The sequence below is a fragment of the Colias croceus genome, chromosome 1, assembly GCF_905220415.1.
Source record: "Colias croceus chromosome 1, ilColCroc2.1".
Taxonomy (NCBI): Eukaryota; Metazoa; Arthropoda; class Insecta; order Lepidoptera; family Pieridae; genus Colias; species Colias croceus.
In genome coordinates this window covers 2,646,433-2,668,319 of record NC_059537.1, presented here as the reverse complement: position 1 = coordinate 2,668,319, position 21,887 = coordinate 2,646,433, and the positions used below count along the sequence as shown (strand labels likewise).

General features: G+C 32.6%; 1 protein-coding gene across 2 annotated transcripts in view; it reads right to left on the bottom strand.

Annotated features, from left to right (window-relative positions):
• LOC123693665 (neurogenic protein big brain) overlaps positions 1-21,887 on the bottom strand; it is a 70,309-nt gene that overhangs the window by 47,565 nt on the left and 857 nt on the right. For both annotated transcript variants that reach the window (XM_045638858.1, XM_045638866.1), the window contains exon 2: positions 14,015-14,141. In XM_045638858.1, the coding sequence (XP_045494814.1) occupies positions 14,015-14,141 (127 nt within the window). The remainder of the gene's footprint in view (positions 1-14,014; positions 14,142-21,887) is intronic.

Here is a 21,887-nt window from a genome sequence, read left to right as displayed (position 1 = left end):
CGGAGTCACGTGGCGTGGGTGAAACCGCGGAGCGCAGTTAGTAAATAATAAAGTTTGAGAATGGAGATTCAACCGCACTCATAATCTGTAACCGCCTAATTATTGATATATTGGACAGACAATACTGTTAATTACTTACTACTTATGTTAAATCCAAATGCTCATCCGCATATTCATAATTATTATTATAAAAACTCTCTTCGTTTTTCGTCTTTAACTCTCAGACTTTATCATGTATCCAAATTTTCGATGTTCATTTGTTTAATAGCTTCTAATAAAGTTAAGTACATTGCGCACTCCCGCATATTGGATTCCAATTCCACTGGGATCAACTAACATTCCGATAATGTGTATGGGCTTTAATATCTGGAAATTCTAGACCAATTATTGGAGATTAATGATTTATTAATGGATTACGCTTGGTGTAGCGTCGCGTTAACATAAAATACATTTGTGACTTTGGCTTTGTTACTAGTACTATTATATTATCTTTATCTGTGGTTGTTAGAATAATGTATTTGGTAAGGATACATCACCTAGTCAATAAGACTTTCTTTAGAAGTTTGTAATACATGATAATGGGTAATTTAACTTGAAGTAGGAACTTATTTGTTAAGAAATGTTTTCTATGAGATCATTTTATTATTATAGATGTCTAAAAATTGATTTCCTCCTAGATAAATATTTATACTACAGGTATAAAAAATAACACTACTCGGTTAAAGTATATATTTTACGACGTGTTTTCTTTCACAAAAAAGCGCATGCATGATGCAACCTTCCACATTGGTACTATGTATTTACATTTCGCTTTGAAAAAGAACACCGTAAATCTCAGTACGAGTTTGAACTAACAAACATGGAACTTGGGTAATTAGTGCGAACGGTAATTGGCCTATATCCGTCACCGTCATCCAATTTTGCTCAACTAAGATCACACAGCATACAGCTCTATCAAATTACACAAATTTAACATAAGGCACAACGTTAATGATAGGTAAACAAAATTTTATGTGAATCAGTCCAGACGTGATTCTCAGCTGTGAGGAGTATGGTAACTACCATAGTGACACGAGAATTTTTTTGAATTGGTAAAGTGAAAGTGAAACCAACCAAAGAATCTAGCAATATTGTAGCGTTCTATTTCTGCTCTAAACAATGACATTCTATGTAAAAAGGTGCAGATAGCCACATTTTACTTCAGTTGTTTTTCGCTCACGATCGTTGGATTATGCCATAAGTTGGCATAATCGTTGACGTCAACGTGTATGCCCTTTTAATAGTGTGTGCGTTAGTGTGCCGTTTTCGACCAATGCTTTGTTGGTAAATATAAAAAAAAAAACCTATCTACACCTTTTTACTTATGATATTGTTTAGATCAGAAATAGCAGGCTACAATATTGCTAGATGCTACAAATTGGAATCTCAAGAATATTGCTACGGATTTTTTCTATTCCCATGAATAGAAAGCTCTTACTTTATTAGAAAATATTATGGCAGTGATACCTACACTTATTTTTAAATCTATTTATTATCTTATCTACTAATACCATTTCTGTTAAGTGTTACCATAAATTCAAACCAAAATTAATTACAACACAACAAACACGCAACCTTATATCCGTACTAAGCGAGGAAATTATCAAATATTACCTTCTACAATATTTCCTTTCGTTCAATCTCAACATCTGCCGCCTACAACGTCAACATAAATCGCTTGTTTTTGCAATAAACCCGTTCATTCATAGAGTATCTATTGCTTCCATAGACAAATGACGCTGCGTAAAATACGAAGGAATTCCAAATTCAAATTCGTACGGCCCGAGGGAAAAACCATAAATATTGCATCACTAGGATGCAATTTCGCCCGAACCATGCCTGGTGGCTGGTATTGCAAACATCAAAATTTCCTGACTGAAATAACGCATCGCCATATTATAATGCAGAAGTTAATATCGATATTCAAGTTTTTAATGAGTCTCTTTGTTTGTAGCGGCTTTGTTCGCGAAGTTTGTTGGTTCATTAGTTAGAAACAATATACTTTTTATAGCTGTACAATGGGCTTGCTCTTAATTCAGAATTCTACCTAGATAAGGCAGTTCAACATCTTAACGGGTGAAGAAATGTTATCATTTTATGCTTATTTTTTGTGCACTTCTAAGAGTCTTGTGTTATTATTAGAATTTTGATTTATTATTAGAAGTATACAGTTTAGGTTTGATGTCTGATTATTATAACAACCACTAAAAAAACATTAAGCAACGGAATTTATATTTTCTCTCTCTTTATATTATTTGGTACTGCTAGTACCTACTTTACGTTTTTTAGAGTTTTGAATATACCGAACCTAAATTATCATTCAACACTAAAAAGTTAGTACCTACCTACATACCTACTACGCTTTCATGACGATCATAACCATAAAACCTACAAATACGCTATCATAAACAACAAGCACGCAAAACCTACCAGAAAGTTCGAAACGAATGTCGTCTTGAACTTTGCTTTTTCTATTTTATTTCCCTCCAACGGAAACTATTAGACTGGTGCAAATAAATTCGGATCACGTATCGCCTGCAGCAGTCCCGTACCAAAACGATGTGATCTACGGACTACGCTCTTTGGAACGGAGTAACTATCACTGACTGACGTGAAGAAACGCGGGAATGGCGCAATATTTTGAACTTTTTTTTAATTTGCATTGTGTACATTAAACACCCATAGATAATTAAATCAACGACTAGTAACCACTGTGTACTATGGATTGATATTTTTACCTAATGTAGGGAGACTTGAATTTCGTTTCAAAATAATTTCCAGTATGTAGTATGTATTTTTATTAAAATTAACCCATCATGCAAAGCCTAGCATGAGTGGCGGTCATTACAATGATTTCTCTAGTCATTAAAAATATAATAACTACTTTTTGGAAGTCAGTCTTGGAAAAATTTTCTTAATGAAATAAATAAAGTATTTACTAAGATTACGTTATAACATCCTTAAAATTACGTATCCAATTTGCCCCTAATAAAAATAATAAAAATAAAAATAATATAAAATTTTAATACTAGATACTATCTTCATCGAAATAAAACTGAGTCTCATGCGTAGTAGAAAACTTTCATCCGTATGAATGATTCTAATAAAAGTAATCAAATTCATGCCATATGAGAAGGTTCTTGGAAATTACAAGCTTTATGTTTCATAATGTGAATAATGTAATCGTGTACGTGTAGTAAATAACTACGATATTACGAATGTGTCGAAATTGTATGTCAAAAATAACAAAAATATATATAATAATAAGTCCCGTTCCTTAACATTAAAAATGTACGTACTACCACCTCAATAGAAAACAAGAAATAAATACCTCGAGTGCGTACAAAAATAAATTTCTCAAAGGAATATTTTAACTGAGTGGGTGTGATATCTCATAATGTTGCTATTGTATTCGTAAACAATATTTTTCTTAAATGAAAAATAAAGAAAGGAAACGTGAACTTCTTCACTTATTCATGTTCATAGTATAATGATTATTCAGGTACCTATTCTCTTAGAAGTTAGAATATACACTTTTTAATAATATTTTTAATTACGTTTTATTTTTTAAACATACTTAACCACCGATACTACAAAAAGTCCGTAGATCCGTAACAGGATACTATAATTTTAACCATCACATTTGACAAGTAGTTAAATTTTACGTTATCTGTATTTTCGACTTTGCCGCGTTAGCTATAAAGCTCGTTCTACACCGCTCCAATAAAGGGGGATCTACACGTGCGCAACCTGCACGTGCATCTTGCATGCACCCGCTCAACATCTGCCGTGGGTTCACTGCTCCGTCTGAGACCCTTCACTTGATAAGTGATGATATAATTGCTACATTAAGATAGGGGATACTTCTTCAAACTATAAATCAGAATATTATATTGTAACAAAGGAAACTTGATGACTTTTTAATTCATTTAGAAGATCTGCTTGTTATATTGCATCTAGTCCTCTAATTCTTTCTAGCTGTAGAGTAAATTTTCGTTATATAAACACAAAGTCACAATTTTTTTTTCAAACAATAGATGATACATGATCAAAGCGTACAAACGCGAAAGATGAAGTGTAGTAGGAGCAAAAAGTGCTCACAAAAATGTCAAGTAACAGAATATAAATGAGACTGGCCGGACAGTAAAGCAAAATGAGGGTAATTTTAGAAACAAAAGATTTTGCTTTTTATTTTCTCTACCTACAATCTACATACAAGAAAATTAAAATTATACTACATATAATTATAGTTGGATATGTAATGAATTGTCGTTATGAAAACAACAACAAAAAATAGTTTTATTATCAAGTTCGCAATTAATTTGTGGCCTAAATTTAAACATTCCAATGTAAGGAGAACTTTTATAGCGAAGATTCTGCATAATATTTGTATTTTTTACTTATTTTTAATTGTCAAAATTTAATATAATGTTACTTAGTTATATGTTTTTCTAATAAGGTAAATAAGTAATTATGCAAATAGCATAAGCAGTACTTCATAAAACCGCAACGGCTATTGCTAATCAGTGATATTATGACCATCAAAACCGCATATTTCCTGAGACGTATCCTTTTCAATATACATATAAATTATGCCTACAGAGCATTTTTATTGTCTTAGTTTTATTTAGTTTGTATCGCGTTGAGCCAAATAAAAGATGCTGCGATCCAAGGAAAACATAAACGACGTTTATTTAAGTTAATACAATTTTTTCTGCAAACAGAAATGCGGAGCTCTTAGTCGTTTTGCATATTTAAGGTGTTTAAGGGCGAAAACTTGTACGTTTCAATTTATATGGCAAGGTTACGTACACTCTTAGGCAGTTTAATCATAACGTAAAAGTTGCAAAAACAACTGCGAGAAGAGATATGTGTTTTGTTCCTTTTCATCTTATAGAATTTTATTTTATTTCTACCAGAGATCTTCCAACCAACAAATCGAACACTTACGTTGAAACGTATAATATAATGAAAAGCGGAAATAAATCACTATTCTAGTTGGAATGTCTTAAATTATTATAAAGAATTTCATCAATATAGGTATAAAACTATAAATATTGAGTAACAAAATCTGGAAGGCCATTCCCAGATTTTCAGTACAGAAACAAGTGAAGCAGACAGTGATTTCGTTACGTAGAAGTACAATAATATTTTATTGTTGTTGGCTCGTAGCCGCGATAAATGGCAACCCAGCTAAAATTCCATTGAACCCGGCCAGTATTGTCGAGTTCTTTCAATTCATCAATTGTAATTGTCGCATTGAAAAGAATTGAAAGCACGAAGTGTGTGTATAGGTAGTTGCACACGGCAGGTGTGTTGAAACGTGATTTTTTTGAAGTTATACTTCTTTTGGCGCGATGGAGAAAAATTATGAGAGTGAATTTTTACGATGCGCGCGCACACCGACACCTAAATTTAACAGCATGAAGTTAGTTCTAGGTGGTATGAAAATTGATAACTACATATGTTCAAGTACAACTTGTATTTTTTTCCATACGCCAAAGAAGTATAACTTCTAACGCGTGTACATAAGTACACACGCTCTTTTTTTTATACATATAAAAATATATACGGGATAAATCATATTGTTTTTTTGAGGAGTTTCATAAGTAAATTGTATCATCACATTGTATTTTGGTCAAATACCTGAGTGATATCAATCTTGCCTTGCCCAAAGTCTCTTTTATTTTTATAGGCTCTCAAATATATTATCTATAATTGAATTTACCTTCCTAGACAATAGTACGTGTACAACATACCTACTCAGTACTCGTGTTCTTTGTTGACATAAGTAGCAACACAAAGCCAGGTTAATGTGTAGCAGTGAGTGTAGTTTGTATCTCGTTGTCAAAGTTAGATACAACCTAGCTATAAATAAAGATGTTCCTGAAAACTAACGTACTTTTAAGGAAAAAGATTAAATGAAGTATCCAGGTACACTCGAGGGGGCAAGAACGCGCAGTCGACTTTCGTCTTTTTTTTTTCATTTTTAGACACGGAATGTCCTTCGAGTTACTAGACTGGAGAAAACGTGGAACGTTCTAATACAGAAATACTTACTTACTTATTATGTTTGATAAATATTTTCATGTTAATTTAGAAGTTTATGGGTTGAATTTACGTTGTTCAAACTTTTAAATAGTATCTTTATGATATAGATTAGAGTCAAGTTTTATACAAAATGTCGCCAAACGACAGTCTGCTCAAAAATTGTAAATTTAAGTTTTATAAATTTATAAAGAATAGAAAAAATTCGATCACGAGGCGGGACTCGAACACGCATCCTTCGCGCCATTCCGGGGCGGATGCCTAACCAACTCAGCCACTCGTGACCCGCCTGAGCAATCGAATTTATCCTATTCTTTCAGTTATGTGTCTTGGTACTATAAGGTAAGAATGTGGTAGAATACCACATTCTTACCTTATTATTTAAAACAAACTGTATCGCTTAAACTTTGAACAAAAGGAATACCTATAATGAGGAAGGTATAAAACCCTGACGTGGATAGAAAGCGGTAAGTGATATTAGGGGCCTTCAGGGATTAGATACCCTTAGCCCTTACCTCGTTCTGTTATTCATATCGTGAACTTTACCGTGAATAACAATGTATTGTTTATAGGTATAAACGCCCGACATTTTTTATTACATTTCAATATACTTGTATATGTAGGTAACTAGGTACATATATATTGAAATGTAATAAAAAATGTCGGGCGTTTGTAAATTTAAAAAATCAACTCTAAAATTAACAAGCAATAAAACGATTGGTAATTAAACTAAATATAATTATATGTTTTCACTAAAATATATATATTTTTAATATTAATTCAGATCGTGCCCTCATTATTAAACTTTCAATTATAAGTATGAAGCTAGCATAGACGCCATTCCTAGAGGTATTAACAAAGTCATACAATGCATGAGTCAAGCAGTTTTCAAACGAAACAACCACATGTCATATTCCTTTCTATTCAAAAATACAACACAGATCGCATTCAAGTACCCTAAAGCCTAGACTCAATAGGCAAAGCAGGTATTGTTTGCACACAAGCTCTCTACGCTAAACGCGAAGCTTTTAACCCAATAGTATTGTCATACTAATTATTCTAGGAAATGGGAATAAATCATAGAATTAATTGGCAACACTTTGCTTATTAGACGTCACTTGTGTTCTATAATTGTGTTGCCAGTAACAATAATGTTTGCGTGTTCTACACTGAGGTTGTTACCGAAACTAGGTGTTTATTTGAGAGTATAATATTATAGTTTAGTTGCTGTATCAAATCTATCTGGACATAGAGTTCTATTCTACTTTGAAACATATCGTCGCTTTTATTTTTAGTATTTATGGTTTGTATTCGTATGTTCAGATAAATAAGTTCACTTTCATTTTCAATTTTTATACGTTCTTTTTTATACGTCCATAGTTCAATATCCTATATCTTCACCTACATTATTCATTTTTTCTACCGTTTGAAAAGAAGGTTGCAAATACTTCCCATCAAGATAACATCCATGCAAGAGATGCAACGTAAGTGTTTGTGAAAGCCTTTAGACACTTCACACAAACTAGACTGCATATTGGAAAACCCTTAACATGAGTGCAAGGATCTGACGTGGCAGGACGTTTTTATTCAACGATTTTCTTCATTTTGTAAAACAGAACTTGTGAGCGTTAAGAAAATGCAATTGTTAAAAATATTCCGTGTGTTTTAAAACAAATGATAGAAACATTTTGTTTAATTAAGATGTTAATAAATCTCAAAATAGATAAAGATAATATGTTGTTTGTTTTAGGAAGTTTACTTCCCTCTTTTGTTTCTTTATTAACAATGTGAATAGACCCGGCTAGTATTGTATTAACATTCATAGCTATTTGTATGGGGCATAAAACATTAAAAAAAATCACAATTATAATTAAATAGTAGGTAGGTACTAATTACCTAATTAAATAGTAGTAAAAATGTTTTGAGATATTTTTGATACTAAATAGGTACTTTTACTGTTTTGGTACGCGATGTTATTTATATTGAACAAAAGCCACCGTTATTTTGATACTGTGTTTCAATATAACTGATACCGGTTATACTGTGACCAGTTTTAAAATGCAACTTTTATTTTTACATGACGACATCGAATATTCATCGATAATTGCTCAAAAACACGATATCCAATGAAAGTTAACGAATATATCAATTGCCTCAACGAAAATTTCGTGAAAAGACATCATATTTTATTAATTTAAGGTGTCACAGATTAAAAAGAAACGATGCAATTTCAACAGACTACACATTGACTAAAGCAATTGTACTTGTACCTATTCTCATAACGCCTCTTTTTAATATTTTTTATATTACATGATATTACTTATGTATAGTATTACAGTAATCCAAAATTAATAATGCACATGCAAATCTTCGCTAATTGTCGTATTTCCGAAGACACTCGAATCATTGAATCGTAAGAGCCCTAAACAACGAACATGCATTTGTACCTATTCTCATAACGCCTCTTTTGCTTATTTTTTTAATATTACGTGATATTACTTATGTATAGTATTACAGTAATCCAAAATTAATAATGCACATGCAAATCTTCGCTAATTGTCGTATTTCCGAAGACACTCGAATCATTGAATCGTAAGAGCCCTAAACAACGAACTTGCATTTTACACCTTGTTCAAAAGAAATAGAAGTCAATTCATGGTCATACACAATCAAAAACAAATCGGGCGGTAGGTGACGGTAGCCTGTCAGTCAAAAAACTCAAAAATCTTTAAAAAATGGTGGTGACTGCACGTGTTCTCTCTGTGTGGAATTATATAGAGCTGCTATTACGTACCCTTCTTGGTTTTGTTTTTAAAGGTGAATTGAATTAATCGATGAAATGATTTACACAGGTGATGGCAGTAGGGAAAGTGAAAATGAAGAAGAGTTCCGATGTATCTAAAATGTCAGAAATAAAGATAATCCCTGATTTTGATTGTTTTTATTTTTTTTTTTGTAATTGTAATAATATTGAAGAATGATCAGTACTGTAAATACTTTTGAACTGAGATTTTAATGATAAGATTTACATATATGGTTTAAATAATATAAACCTGTGTTTGAAAACCATACTTTATCTACACTAATATTATAAAGAGGAAAACTTTGTTTGTTTGTTTGATTGTGATGAATAGGCTCATAAACTACTGGACTGATTTTAAAAATTCTTTCACCATTCGAAAGCTACATTATCCACGAGTAACATAGGCTAGGTTTTATCCAGGAAATCCCACGGGAACGGGAACTATGCGGGTTTTTCTTTGAGAACGCGGGCGAAGCCGCAGGCGGAAAGCTAGTACAATATAAATTTTGTATTATTTTAACCTTCTTTTCTTCCATCATTACACCAGCTTCAGTAGGACACTTTAAAAGTACTATAAATTTTCCAAGTAAATCAATCCAACAAAGATAATAATATATTCGCAATCGTGGGGTTATACTCGCTATTTACTTACAAGGAATTATCGAAACAAAATCGTTACTTACCTACAAATACATATTAATCTCTTTTAGCACAAAACATATAATTTGACTAAATTATGCATGAAGAAAATGCATTATACCGCTCTATATTATTACGTTACAAAGCTAAATGGAGAGAAAGGAGCTATAGAAATAATAGTATCACTAACAGAGGTTTAGAAAAAACAACTTTATTTCAAGTACATAAAGATCATTAAAATACTACTGTATAAGTTACACAAAATCTCGAAATAAACTAATTCTAGCCTAAGGCGTTAGTAATTTACTTGAATAGAATGTTTATTTTACTGAAGTATTTAAAACAAACATTGTAGCAAAAGATTTTTTAGAATAGAGCGCTACAAATACTAGGTAAGACCATTAAGTATAATAATTATTCCAAAATAACATTAAATCATTATGCTTACTTTTTAAATCATTAAACTTGCAATATAAAAATACATAATTAGTTGTCATGAAAAAGTTTTTAGGTGGCATAAAGCCAGATTTTACACTACAAACTTTTCCTACTGCCTCTGCATCTCATTTAGGTACCAAACTCAATTCCTAGTCCTACATTCTATAATAATATATTTATTTGTTAATTCACTAAGTTATAATGTATAAAATAATTTTTATTGAAAAATGTTTCATATATGGATATTAAGAGACATTTTTTAATACTCAATAAATTAATTTTTTAAGGCTTATTAATATGAGAGATACCGACTCCGTGTTATATTGATAATCAGTAAAATGCAAACGATTTTCGTTTTCCCAATAGACTTTTATTTCCACAAATCTATACATATAATAAATCTGTAGAAGGGTCAATTCTGTACATTGAAAATATTGAAAAAATAAATAGCAGGGGGTGTTACTGGATCGATACCAAACCCAAATATGTGATTAAAAAAATTTTTGTCTGTCTGTCTGTCTGTATGTATGTGAAGGCATCACGTGAAAACTAGCGGTTCGATTTCGATGAAACTTGGTATAATTATACCTTATTATCCTGGGCGTAAAATAGGATACTTTTTATCCTGGAAAAATACGTAGAAAAAAAATAATCTTAATTTTTCAGTTTTATCCATAGACGTTGTTCCGTAGAACCGCGAACACACGTTGCGTATTATTATAGGCCTAGCCGTATTTGGGAATTGGGTCCAATAGATATTTATAAGATGTTATTGTCAGAGGTACTCAAAATGGATAAATAAACCATCCACGCGAAGACCGACATCCGCGCGGACGGAGTCGCGGGCGGAAGCTAGTAAAAAATAATAACTCTCCTCCTTAACAAATTTTCTCAGCTACATGTGTGTCGAGTTAGTTTTTCATTTATATAAATCCTTAGATAATTTCATTTCATGTTTATTTGCCTTATAAGTAATGAAAAATATCGAAAGTAAATATTTATTACTAGCTTCCGCCCGCGACTCCGTCCGCGCGGATGTTGGTCTTCGCGTGGATGGTTTATTTCTCCATTTTGAGACCTCTGACAATAACATCTTATAAATATCTATTGGACCCAATTCCCAAATACGGTTAGGCCTATAATAATACGCAACGTGTGTTCGCTGTTCTACGGAACAACGTCTATGGATAAAACTGAAAAATTAAGATTAATTTTTTTCTACGTATTTTTCCAGGATAAAAAGTATCCTATTTTACGCCCAGGATAATAAGGTATAATTATACCAAGTTTCATCGAAATCGAACCGCTAGTTTTCACGTGATGCCTTCACATTCAGACAGACAGACAGACAGACAGACAAAAAAATTTTTAATCACATATTTGGGTTTGGTATCGATCCAGTAACACCCCCTGCTATTTATTTTTTCAATATTTTCAATGTACAGAATTGACCCTTCTACAGATTTATTATATGTATAGACTAGCTTCCGCCCGCGACTCCGTCCGCGCGGATGTCGGTCTTCGCGTGGATGGTTTATTTCTCCATTTTGAGTAACTCTGACAATTAAACATCTTATAAATATCTATTGGACCCAAATAAGGCTAGGCCTATAATAATACGCAACGTGTGTTCGCGGTTCTACAGAACAACGTCTATAACACTGAAAAGTTAAGATTAATTTTTTTCTACGTATTTTTCCAGGATAAAAAGTATCCTATTTTACGCCCAGGATAATAAGGTATAATTATACCAAGTTTCATCGAAATCGAATCGTTAGTTTTCACGTGATGCCTTCACATACAGACAGACAGACAGACAGACAGACAGACAGACAGACAGACAAAATTTTTTTTAATCACATATTTGGGTTTGGTATCGATCCAGTAACACCCCCTGCTATTTATTTTTTCAATATTTTCAATGTACAGAATTGACCCTTCTACAGATTTATTATATGTATAGATATAGAATAGATTATTTGCCTTATAAGTAATGAATGAAAAATATCGAAAGTAAATATTTATTACTAGCTTCCGCCCGCGACTCCGTCCGCGCGGATGTCGGTCTTCGCGTGGATGGTTTATTTATCCATTTTGAGTACCTCTGACAATAACATCTTATAAATATCTATTGGACCCAATTCCCAAATACGGCTAGGCCTATAATAATACGCAACGTGTGTTCGCGGTTCTACGGAACAACGTCTATGGATAAAACTGAAAAATTAAGATTATTTTTTTTCTACGTATTTTTCCAGGATAAAAAGTATCCTATTTTACGCCCAGGATAATAAGGTATAATTATACCAAGTTTCATCGAAATCGAACCGCTAGTTTTCACGTGATGCCTTCACATACAGACAGACAGACAGACAGACAGACAGACAGACAAAAATTTTTTTAATCACATATTTGGGTTGGGTATCGATCCAGTAACACCCCCTGCTATTTATTTTTTCAATATTTTCAATGTACAGAATTGACCCTTCTACAGATTTATTATATGTATAGATTTAGATAAGAGAATCTGAGATGCGTGGACATGTTTACATTAGATATGCGTTGATATTCACAAATATTTGTAGGGCTCTAGTTTGATAAAATTTTTTCGTCAATATCTATGAATATTTTATGGATAGAAAACTTCCCAGAAGGTGTTTTTTGACGTTGTTTTGAAATGTCTTGAAGTTTTTGTTTGTGGCCCCACCCAATAAATGGACTTCGCTAATATCCAGTGTAAAATAAAAAGAAATAAGCGCGTAAAGTGCAGTCTGACCTTAGAGTATGTAAGAGTCTGACATGTCAACATATTCTTTACTTTGCGTTACCAACTTACTTAGGTTGAATTTAATAATTTAAAAAATACAGAGGATAGATCTAAATAAATAAAATAAAATAAATTTACCTACAACCTTCATCTTTTTCAATATAGTTGTAATTCTTGAACCTTTGGGTTTTTAGATCATGTCTTGAACAGACATGATTTTCACTTTCGTTCTTACCTAATACATAAAAAGTAGTAGGTATTAAATAAAAAAGCCATAGCTTTAAATTTTGACCTACATCTTTGATACGTAAAATATTGTATTTAAACTATATTAAAATTAAATATCTCTGTACAATTTAAAAAGCAGGAAACATCGGCGTGCGAGAGTCGAAACGAAAATTTTAAATTTTTAACGAGTGCAACTTTTAATAATGATTTAGCGCGGTTCATTTTTCTACAAAATGTAAACATAAATTTCTTTATTTTTTTGTGTGGTTGTTACTGCATAATCCCTACAATACAAATTCGATAGGTAGGTATTATTGTTTGTTGGTTTATCTTTCACGTCGCAACTGATTGCTGTATCCTTTTTCAAGGGAGAGTTGCAACATTTACCTTAGGCTAAAAAAATGTGAGCCGTAAAATATTGTTCTGTAAATATGTACTTACTTCAAATTATTATGAAATATTATAAAATATTATTATTAATAACGGAAAAAAAATTATTTGATGTTGTGAAGACCGGTTGATGACTTAATGGAATGGAAGTGGAACACAAACCTTATTACTGTGTTCCTCATTTAAAAACATTACCTACGTATTTATTTACTTACTGAATATACTTAATAGACTATTATAAATAACGCGCAATAGTAGCAGATAATGTTATTGTATGAAAACAGAATGTTTCATGTTGTCAAAAGATTTACATCCGAAATCTACCTACGTAGTTCGTTTTTTTTTTCTATTATTGAGCTGTCGAATAGTGGATAGTAGAGCAAATATCACTTTTCAATTTCTAAAGTGAACCTTAGTGAACAAACGTTCAATAATTCAAAAAAAAATTACAACGCAAAGATTTTCCTTTTTCAGTTCCCGCTATTTAAACATATCTATTAATTGCTTTTTATGTCTTTATTTCAAGGGTCAACACTAGCCAAATCTTCAACGCTATCAAAAAAAAAATTCCTACCATAAAAATTCACAACACGGGCAAAGGACTTCCAACATACAGCCGTACTATAAAGACAGTGCACACAAATCTAAAGCCTCCTACTCACCCATAAATAGCCGCAGCACCTGCAATAGCGCCACCACACTGCGCGGCTACATACAGCGCGGCTCGGAGCGGCGACACGCGGCGACGCACACAAAGAGCGGCGGATACCGCCGGGTTCACGTGTGCACCTGGTTCAAAGTCATTATTAAAAAAAATATAATGCTGGTTGCAAAATGTACAAAAGAAAGATGACAAAGAAGTATGTTGCAGAAAAAAATATTGAGATATGATATATGACAAAGAACGCTTATAAGGTTGTTTGCTGTTGTTTGATTTTCTTTTTTTGAAAAATTTACTGTTTTTTATCCCGTATTCGTAACAAAATTAAAGTGTAGTAGGTTACGTGCTTAAGTATTTTGTAATTAATATTTCAGTCTGGTTAGAGCTTTACGACAACTTTATACAAGGAAGCTACAGCGGAATATAATTTCATATAAAACGTCGGGCAATTACGTACAAAATGCATTCCATTTGCATACGTTTGCACTGCGTTCTTTGTTACTCGAATTAATTTTAATATTTCACAAAATACTTTCTGTTGGATTAGTTTTTTAACACCGTTGTTTGGCGGCAAAGTACTTTTGTATGGTTTGCAAGTTGCAACAGCGGTTAAGGACGTAGTATTTACAAATTGACGCGCATCAAATTGTGACTATCCACAATCCCTCTATATAAAAAAAAATATAAAATAATAACTGTAGTAAAATGTTTAGTAGTAAATGCATGTAAATGTTAATGTATCAAAGATTATTTGAATATCTTTCAAGGGTGAAATCTTTTTCGAAAAAACAAAATTTGGCAGCAATACGAGACTGCAATAATCCATCAAAATGGAATACAAAATGTAAAAGAGTTATAGGTAGTGTTAGGAATATTTGCTTTTACGGTGCATGTTTAATGAGAATTTGTGTGTTTATCTTCAAGTATAAAAAAAATCTTTATTCTTTAAGACACGTCCATCAATCATACATACATACATTACATAGTGCTTAATACAGTTTTTAAAGAAAGAACGTTAAAAATTTAAAATACAGGAAATAAAATCATTGGTTCCCGCACTAGGCAATGCCTGTCCTGCGGGAGCGTGAAATGTTTAACATTAGAATTTTATGAACAGAGCGGCGATTATTTTATGTTAAATATTTAAAATTCATACAAACAATATAATAATTAAATAAAATTAAAAAATTAAGAATATAATATGTTGCACTACCCGTGCTTTCAGTGAAAATATATATACCTAGCTGAATGTACCAGATATTTGTTTTCTTAGATTTTAATTTTAGTTTTTCATTTTTCTTCTGAGTTTGATGTAGATTTTCAGGTACATTAATAAGTGTCCTGTAAACTATACTTCTTCAATAAATATTGTAAATGGATATCATGGATAATTAAAATATACAGCCATGTTTAATTACCATCACTTCGATGCGTTTGGAAATTTATACCGTACCTATACCCATTCAGTGTTGCGAAAATGAGATATTTATGCTTCCATAAACGTTTCATATTTCAGGATAATCGAATTTAAAATCAATTCTCTTTCAAAATGGTTTATAGTTTCATAATTTTGTCTCTCTCAGCGTTCAATCCGGATAGCAAAATTATTTTTAAAATTATGTATTTATAAAATATTCGTCAATTATTGTACATAATATTATGTGCTTCATTTTTATTTTGAAGTGAAAACTTCTTTAGCGGCGTTGGGTATAAAATCGCGTCAGGACACGTGGCCTGATCGAAAAAGCGTAAGACGGATTTTTTTTTAGCCCTTATATTCCATGCGTAAGACGGATAGGTACCATTCCAAAATATCAAACATGCTGAACGTTAATAATCAAGTTTTCACTTCTGCCGGCACTCCCGGAGTGCAACCCGTCTTTTTTATTATTATCCTTTTGACCGCCAGAGCAAAAACGCATCGCCGTGCCCTCCACGCCAAGCCACAAATTCAATGAGATAACCTTGAAAATAGTAGGGAGTCCAAAATGTTATCGATTAACATAATAATTCACGTCTGAATATTTGAATAAAGAGCTTATAACACAAAAATAATATTTATTTAACCTCATCTCCTACTGTAAAAACTTAAGACCACATTTATAGCAACTATCAACAAAAAAAATCAACCTTTTGAGATACAAAAATACATATAAAATTGCAGCAAGTTACAGCACTATTCTCTATCAGTTACGCCCCATTGGCATGTATACATGCCAATGGCGCGGGCAACCATCCTTTTTTTTATAATCTCTCGCTTCTGATTAGGGATGTGTAGCTGTATATTATTATAACTTATCGAGTTTATTTATTAAGTTTATATTAACTATAGGTATTATTGTGGAGTGTTTATTTGTAAATATCAAAACAACTATTACCTTTAAATAAAGGGAATTGCATTAAAACTACATATTTATTTTCCAATAATTTAGTTTAATACTTGAGTTATTACAAATACTAATAGATTTTTAGAGATATTTATACATTTTGGACCTAAGCCAATTTTTATCATTACATGGACAATAAATATTATACTAGAACGCATACATTGTGTTTGTGACGATAAAATAAAAAATAATAAAAAATCAACAATTGTATATAATCATTATGTTCATTAACAGCCTTGTATTTACCTACCTATCTATATAATTATTATGCTCATTAATAGCCTTGTACTTATTTGATTATAATATTGGTAGATACCTACTCGATAAAATATTTTTACAACTTTCCGCACAACAACACGGCACGCGCTTACGACGTCACCAGTCCGACATCTATTCATGTCAATGGCGCAGAAGGGATTGCATATCGATACTGTGCTAGGGATGCGCATGATTGGCGAAAAGGAAAATATTCAAATCAACAATATCCACAATATAGACAATATGGTATTTTACCAAAGAATGTAGTATTTACCTTTTTTCTCAGTGACTAAGCTTATATATTTTTTTTGTAGTTATTACAAAAATTAAGCGAATTAGAGTAATTTCGCTGTAATTTTAATGAAGTTACTTGAATATTACACTACATCACTAGTAGGCACGTATACATGTCATTGGCGCGAGAGAACATGCTTTTTTAGCCATTAATTAAGTTATTTTTTGTCATCAAATATTTGAATAACTACTTGGCAATTTTGTTTACTGTGTACAATTATGTAATAACTGGGGATTCAGTTCATAAACTGTATAAATAAAACACGTAGAAGTAAAGGTTTAATATGTTTATTTTGTATTTATCTATGATCTGTTTCTTGGCATGTATAGGTGTCGTTGGCGCACAGGGCACGATTGCGCATGACATCTATAGATGTCATTGGCGTTCAAAAGGTTATTGACAACTGTATTCAACATAATATTATAAAAAATGCATTATTGAAGTCTACGACGACATTGACGACAACATCTCATTTGGGCTTAAGTTTGTAAATGAAATAAAGCAAAAATCATTAAATTAAACAAGATCTTACGATTACGTACAGATATACCGATTTCGCCACAATCAAGCATATTCGGGTAATTTTCAAATATTAGCTAAGTACTGGATAGCTGCCAAAGCGACATTAAAATAGATCGTTGACATGAGACCGTTAACCGCGTTGCACAAACTAAACCACATCTAAAACCAATACATTGTATAAAGCTACGGTCAAACTGTATGTGTGTCACTCAATCAAGCAGGAACTACCATCCTTATCCTTCCCGTTATTATATAATATATGTGTTTGTTTGTCTTTCTTTACGTCACAACGGGTACATTTAATATTATTGTTTTCTAGAGTTAGGACTTAGGAGTCTAAAAAGTGACATAGGCTGCTTTTCACTGCGGTCAGATATCTGTGGACGAAACCACCAGCGGACAGCTTGGTTTTCTGCATGTTTATAGACGAACTCGAAGGTTTATAGTCAAACAAATAAACATGGTACACAGGTAATCCTATTTCGTAATAAACTGGTCCTTTTTTTCTTAGAATGCAACGGAATTCAAAAGCTACCTCTTGTTTACGCTTACCACAAAACCAATTTACTATCTCTCAGCACTCTATCTTCATTTTATTTGCGAAACATATACCTAAACAGTACAATTTTTTGTGTAGTAGTAAAACGTAACTATTTCATTATTGTTAAATAAATAAAATATTTTTTTGACAAACTCAATTACCAAACATACCATAACCACAGAATACAATATAATAGTAGCTAAACGCTACAGAACGGACACTCTCCGCCTCCCGCCAATATTAAACACTTACCTCACCCCGCACGATCAGACATAAAATGGTCCATATTTTTCTACAAGGACGATACGCAACGAAGATTGACAACATTAATCAAATTGACTTAAAGTAATTTTATTATTTTGGATTTGTGATTATCGTTTTTCGTAGAAAATGGTTAGATATTGTGCTGTTTACGGATGTATTTCATCAGAAAAACGCGAATTTTTTTTTACGCTAGTCAAAAATGTGCCAACCATAAAGCGTTAACACACACATTTGCAGTCTCTACAGTGTGACTGTCAAAAGGATAATTTTGTATGGAGTGTCCGGGGTGTGCCATAACCACAGTTGACAGATATATACTACGTACATACCATAACAATACATGAAAAAGTTATTCATACAACTTATTTATACGTCAAGCTTTTTAAAACAACCCTACTAAAGTTATAAGAAATATTTCTGTTACAATAACTGAATAACAATGGCAGGTATTTATTACATTAGGGCAGAGAGCCGTCGAGGGTAACAAAATGCCAGCAAAATGAAATCTTTCCCCCAATAAAACTGTCGTGACGCGAATTCGTCATCTTACAATATGAATATTACTAGATTTCCGCCCGCGGCTTCGCCCGCGTTTTCAAAGGAAAACCCGCATAGTTCCCGTTCCCGTGGGATTTCCAGGATAAAAACTATCCTATGTGTTAATCCAAGTTACCCTCTATATGTGTGCTAAATTTCATTGTAATCGGTTCAGTAGTTTTTACGTGAAAGAGTAACAAACATCCATACATCCATACATCCATACTTACAAACTTTCGCCTTTATAATATATATTAGATGTGAATAACATGCACTGAATGTAGTATTAAGTATGTTGTTTATGTTCAAAGTATATTGTTTATAGCTTTATCGTTATCTATACATATAATAAATCTGTAGAAGGGTCAATTCTGTACATTGAAAATATTGAAAAAATAAATAGCAGGGGGTGTAAGGCTAAGCGCGCACCACGATTTTATGCAGCGTGATTATTTTATCGCAGAAATACAACGTATGAGTTACTATGGCAATGCGCGCACATGCGATTAAATAATCACAGCGATTTTAAAATTGTGATTTGTCACATTTTGCTGCGACTGCTCGCGACGCGATTGTCGCGAAAATGAAATGCAGAATATGAAATTGTATGGTACCGCGCGCACTGCGATAATAAAATCGCACACTCGGGCCCGACCGGCACTTCACTTGTGTTTCGTCTGTCCATTGTCCAACAGTAAACATCGTAGTGGTATAGGTAGGTACTGTTTGGTAAACATAAATTCAGTAATCTGTCAAAGGTTTGAATTTATTTATTTATTTAACACTTTATTGTACAAGAAACAAAATATACATAAAGGTTACAATAATAAAAAAAATAAAAAAGCACAAAGGGCGGCCTTTTGGCGGAATTTTCATTCTATAATAGCCAAAGAATTTTTTGGGATACATCCGAAGTTCATTGTATTTCTGACTAGCTTTCCACCCGCGGCATCGCCCGCGCAGTTAAAGAAAAACCCGCATAGTTCCCGTTCCCGTGGGATTTCCGGGATAAAACCGATCCTATGTCCTTTCTCGGGTATCAAAATATCTCTATACCAAATTTACAGACAGACAGAGTTACTTTCGCATTTATAATATTAGTATGGATAAAAGAAACCTTTGACAATTCTATCTGCTGTAAAAGAATGAGTCCAATATAGAGATTTTCTTTTTTTTTTATTCTTATCCTCCGAAGTAGTAAATAAAGACAAGCAACTTGTACGAAATCCATGATGAAAGTGAGTAAGGATCACTATTAAATTATCGCTGTGCGCGCACCGTACTCTCTGCGGTTTTCTACAGCGCGATTTTGAAATCGTGTCGCAAAAATTAAAATCGTGGTGCGCGCTTAGCCTTACTGGATCGATACCAAACCCAAATATGTGATTAAAAAAATTTTTGTCTGTCTGTCTGTCTGTCTGTCTGTCTGTGTGTCTGTATGTGAAGGCATCACGTGAAAACTAGCGGTTCGATTTCGATGAAACTTGGTATAATTATACCTTATTATCCTGGGCGTAAAATAGGATACTTTTTATCCTGGAAAAATACGTAGAAAAAAATTAATCTTAATTTTTCAGTTTTATCCATAGACGTTGTTCCGTAGAACCGCGAACACACGTTGCGTATTATTATAGGCCTAGCCGTATTTGGGAATTGGGTCCAATAGATATTTATAAGATGTTATTGAATGAGGTACTCAAAATGGAGAAATAACCATCCACGCGACGACCGACATCCGCGCGGACGGAGTCGCGGGCGGAAGCTAGTAAGTAATAAGTACATTTTTAAATGTTGTAGTAAGGAGATAATTAATAAAAAGCGTTAATGCTGCCTGCACCTCTATAAAGAGAAATTAATTTCATGAACAAAGGTAAAGTAATTACTTTACAGACATTAAAAATGTATGTGGGATATTTTTCACACGTGTAATTATTAAATAAATATTCTCTACAAATGTGGTATAGAATCCCGTATCATATCGATTAGTTCATAATAGCCAATCTCAAAATAGGGATGTTGACCCATTAAGGCAAATTAGAGCGACGTCAGAGAGTATAAATTTAAAGATTTATTACGGCCCTGTTATTATTCTCCAAGTTCAAAATTAGACCTCGATTGTTGGAGCTTAGGGACACGCGTTGTCAATTTAATATAATTTAAAATGTCATTGTTCCGTCCATCGCGATCGCCGTTATTAATATGACGAGGGGATGAAAGGGTGAAGGGTAACACGTGTGATGTGGCCTTAAAATAATATTTATTGAATATGGCATCGTTATAATTTCGAGGGCTCGTTTCAGTGTCCGTATAAGGCCACAGCAATAGGCTACTTATCATTTACATATTTAATATGTGAACAAATCATCATAGCAAATATGAATATCTGTTAAATAATTAACGACTATAAATATATTTTATTACAACAATTAGTGCGTATCACCTGATACTAATAACATCTACCTATTTTATAGCGAGAGCTTTTTTCTTTTCGCTCCGCTAGCTTTGTAACAATAAATAAATTTATAAATCCTCTGCTTGCATTTTCAGCTCACGCTAAAGCTCATACTTAGCGCATTTTAAACTTTATCCTTGCATGCTTTGTTTATACATTCCGAGTATCAATTATTCGTCCAAAACAATTTATAGCATCAAAACATACCAATTCTAAAGCATTGTTGCATCCTTGAAGACGGATTATAATAATGACAATATTTTGGAGAACAAACAAAAGTCGGAGATGGTGTTGTATTACAAATATCATTCAATTTCTATTTCACTTAAATAATCTCATTGTTTTAATCCTAGTAGATTAATAGATAAACCATAGTCCACAAATTGTACTATCAAATAATTTATCTACCTAACAAATTAGTTTACTGGCTAAGAAATTCAATTTCTAAAGCAATTTCGAAACCAATATAACTTAGAGCGAAAGTGAGAACACCTGTCCAAGAGGGCAGGTAGAAACACGTGATGCCAACAAAATAATATTATTATTACTGTATGCATTAGATTTTTGCATGAAATACGTAAAGTAGATGAAGTTTAGATATTAAATAAACGGACGGTG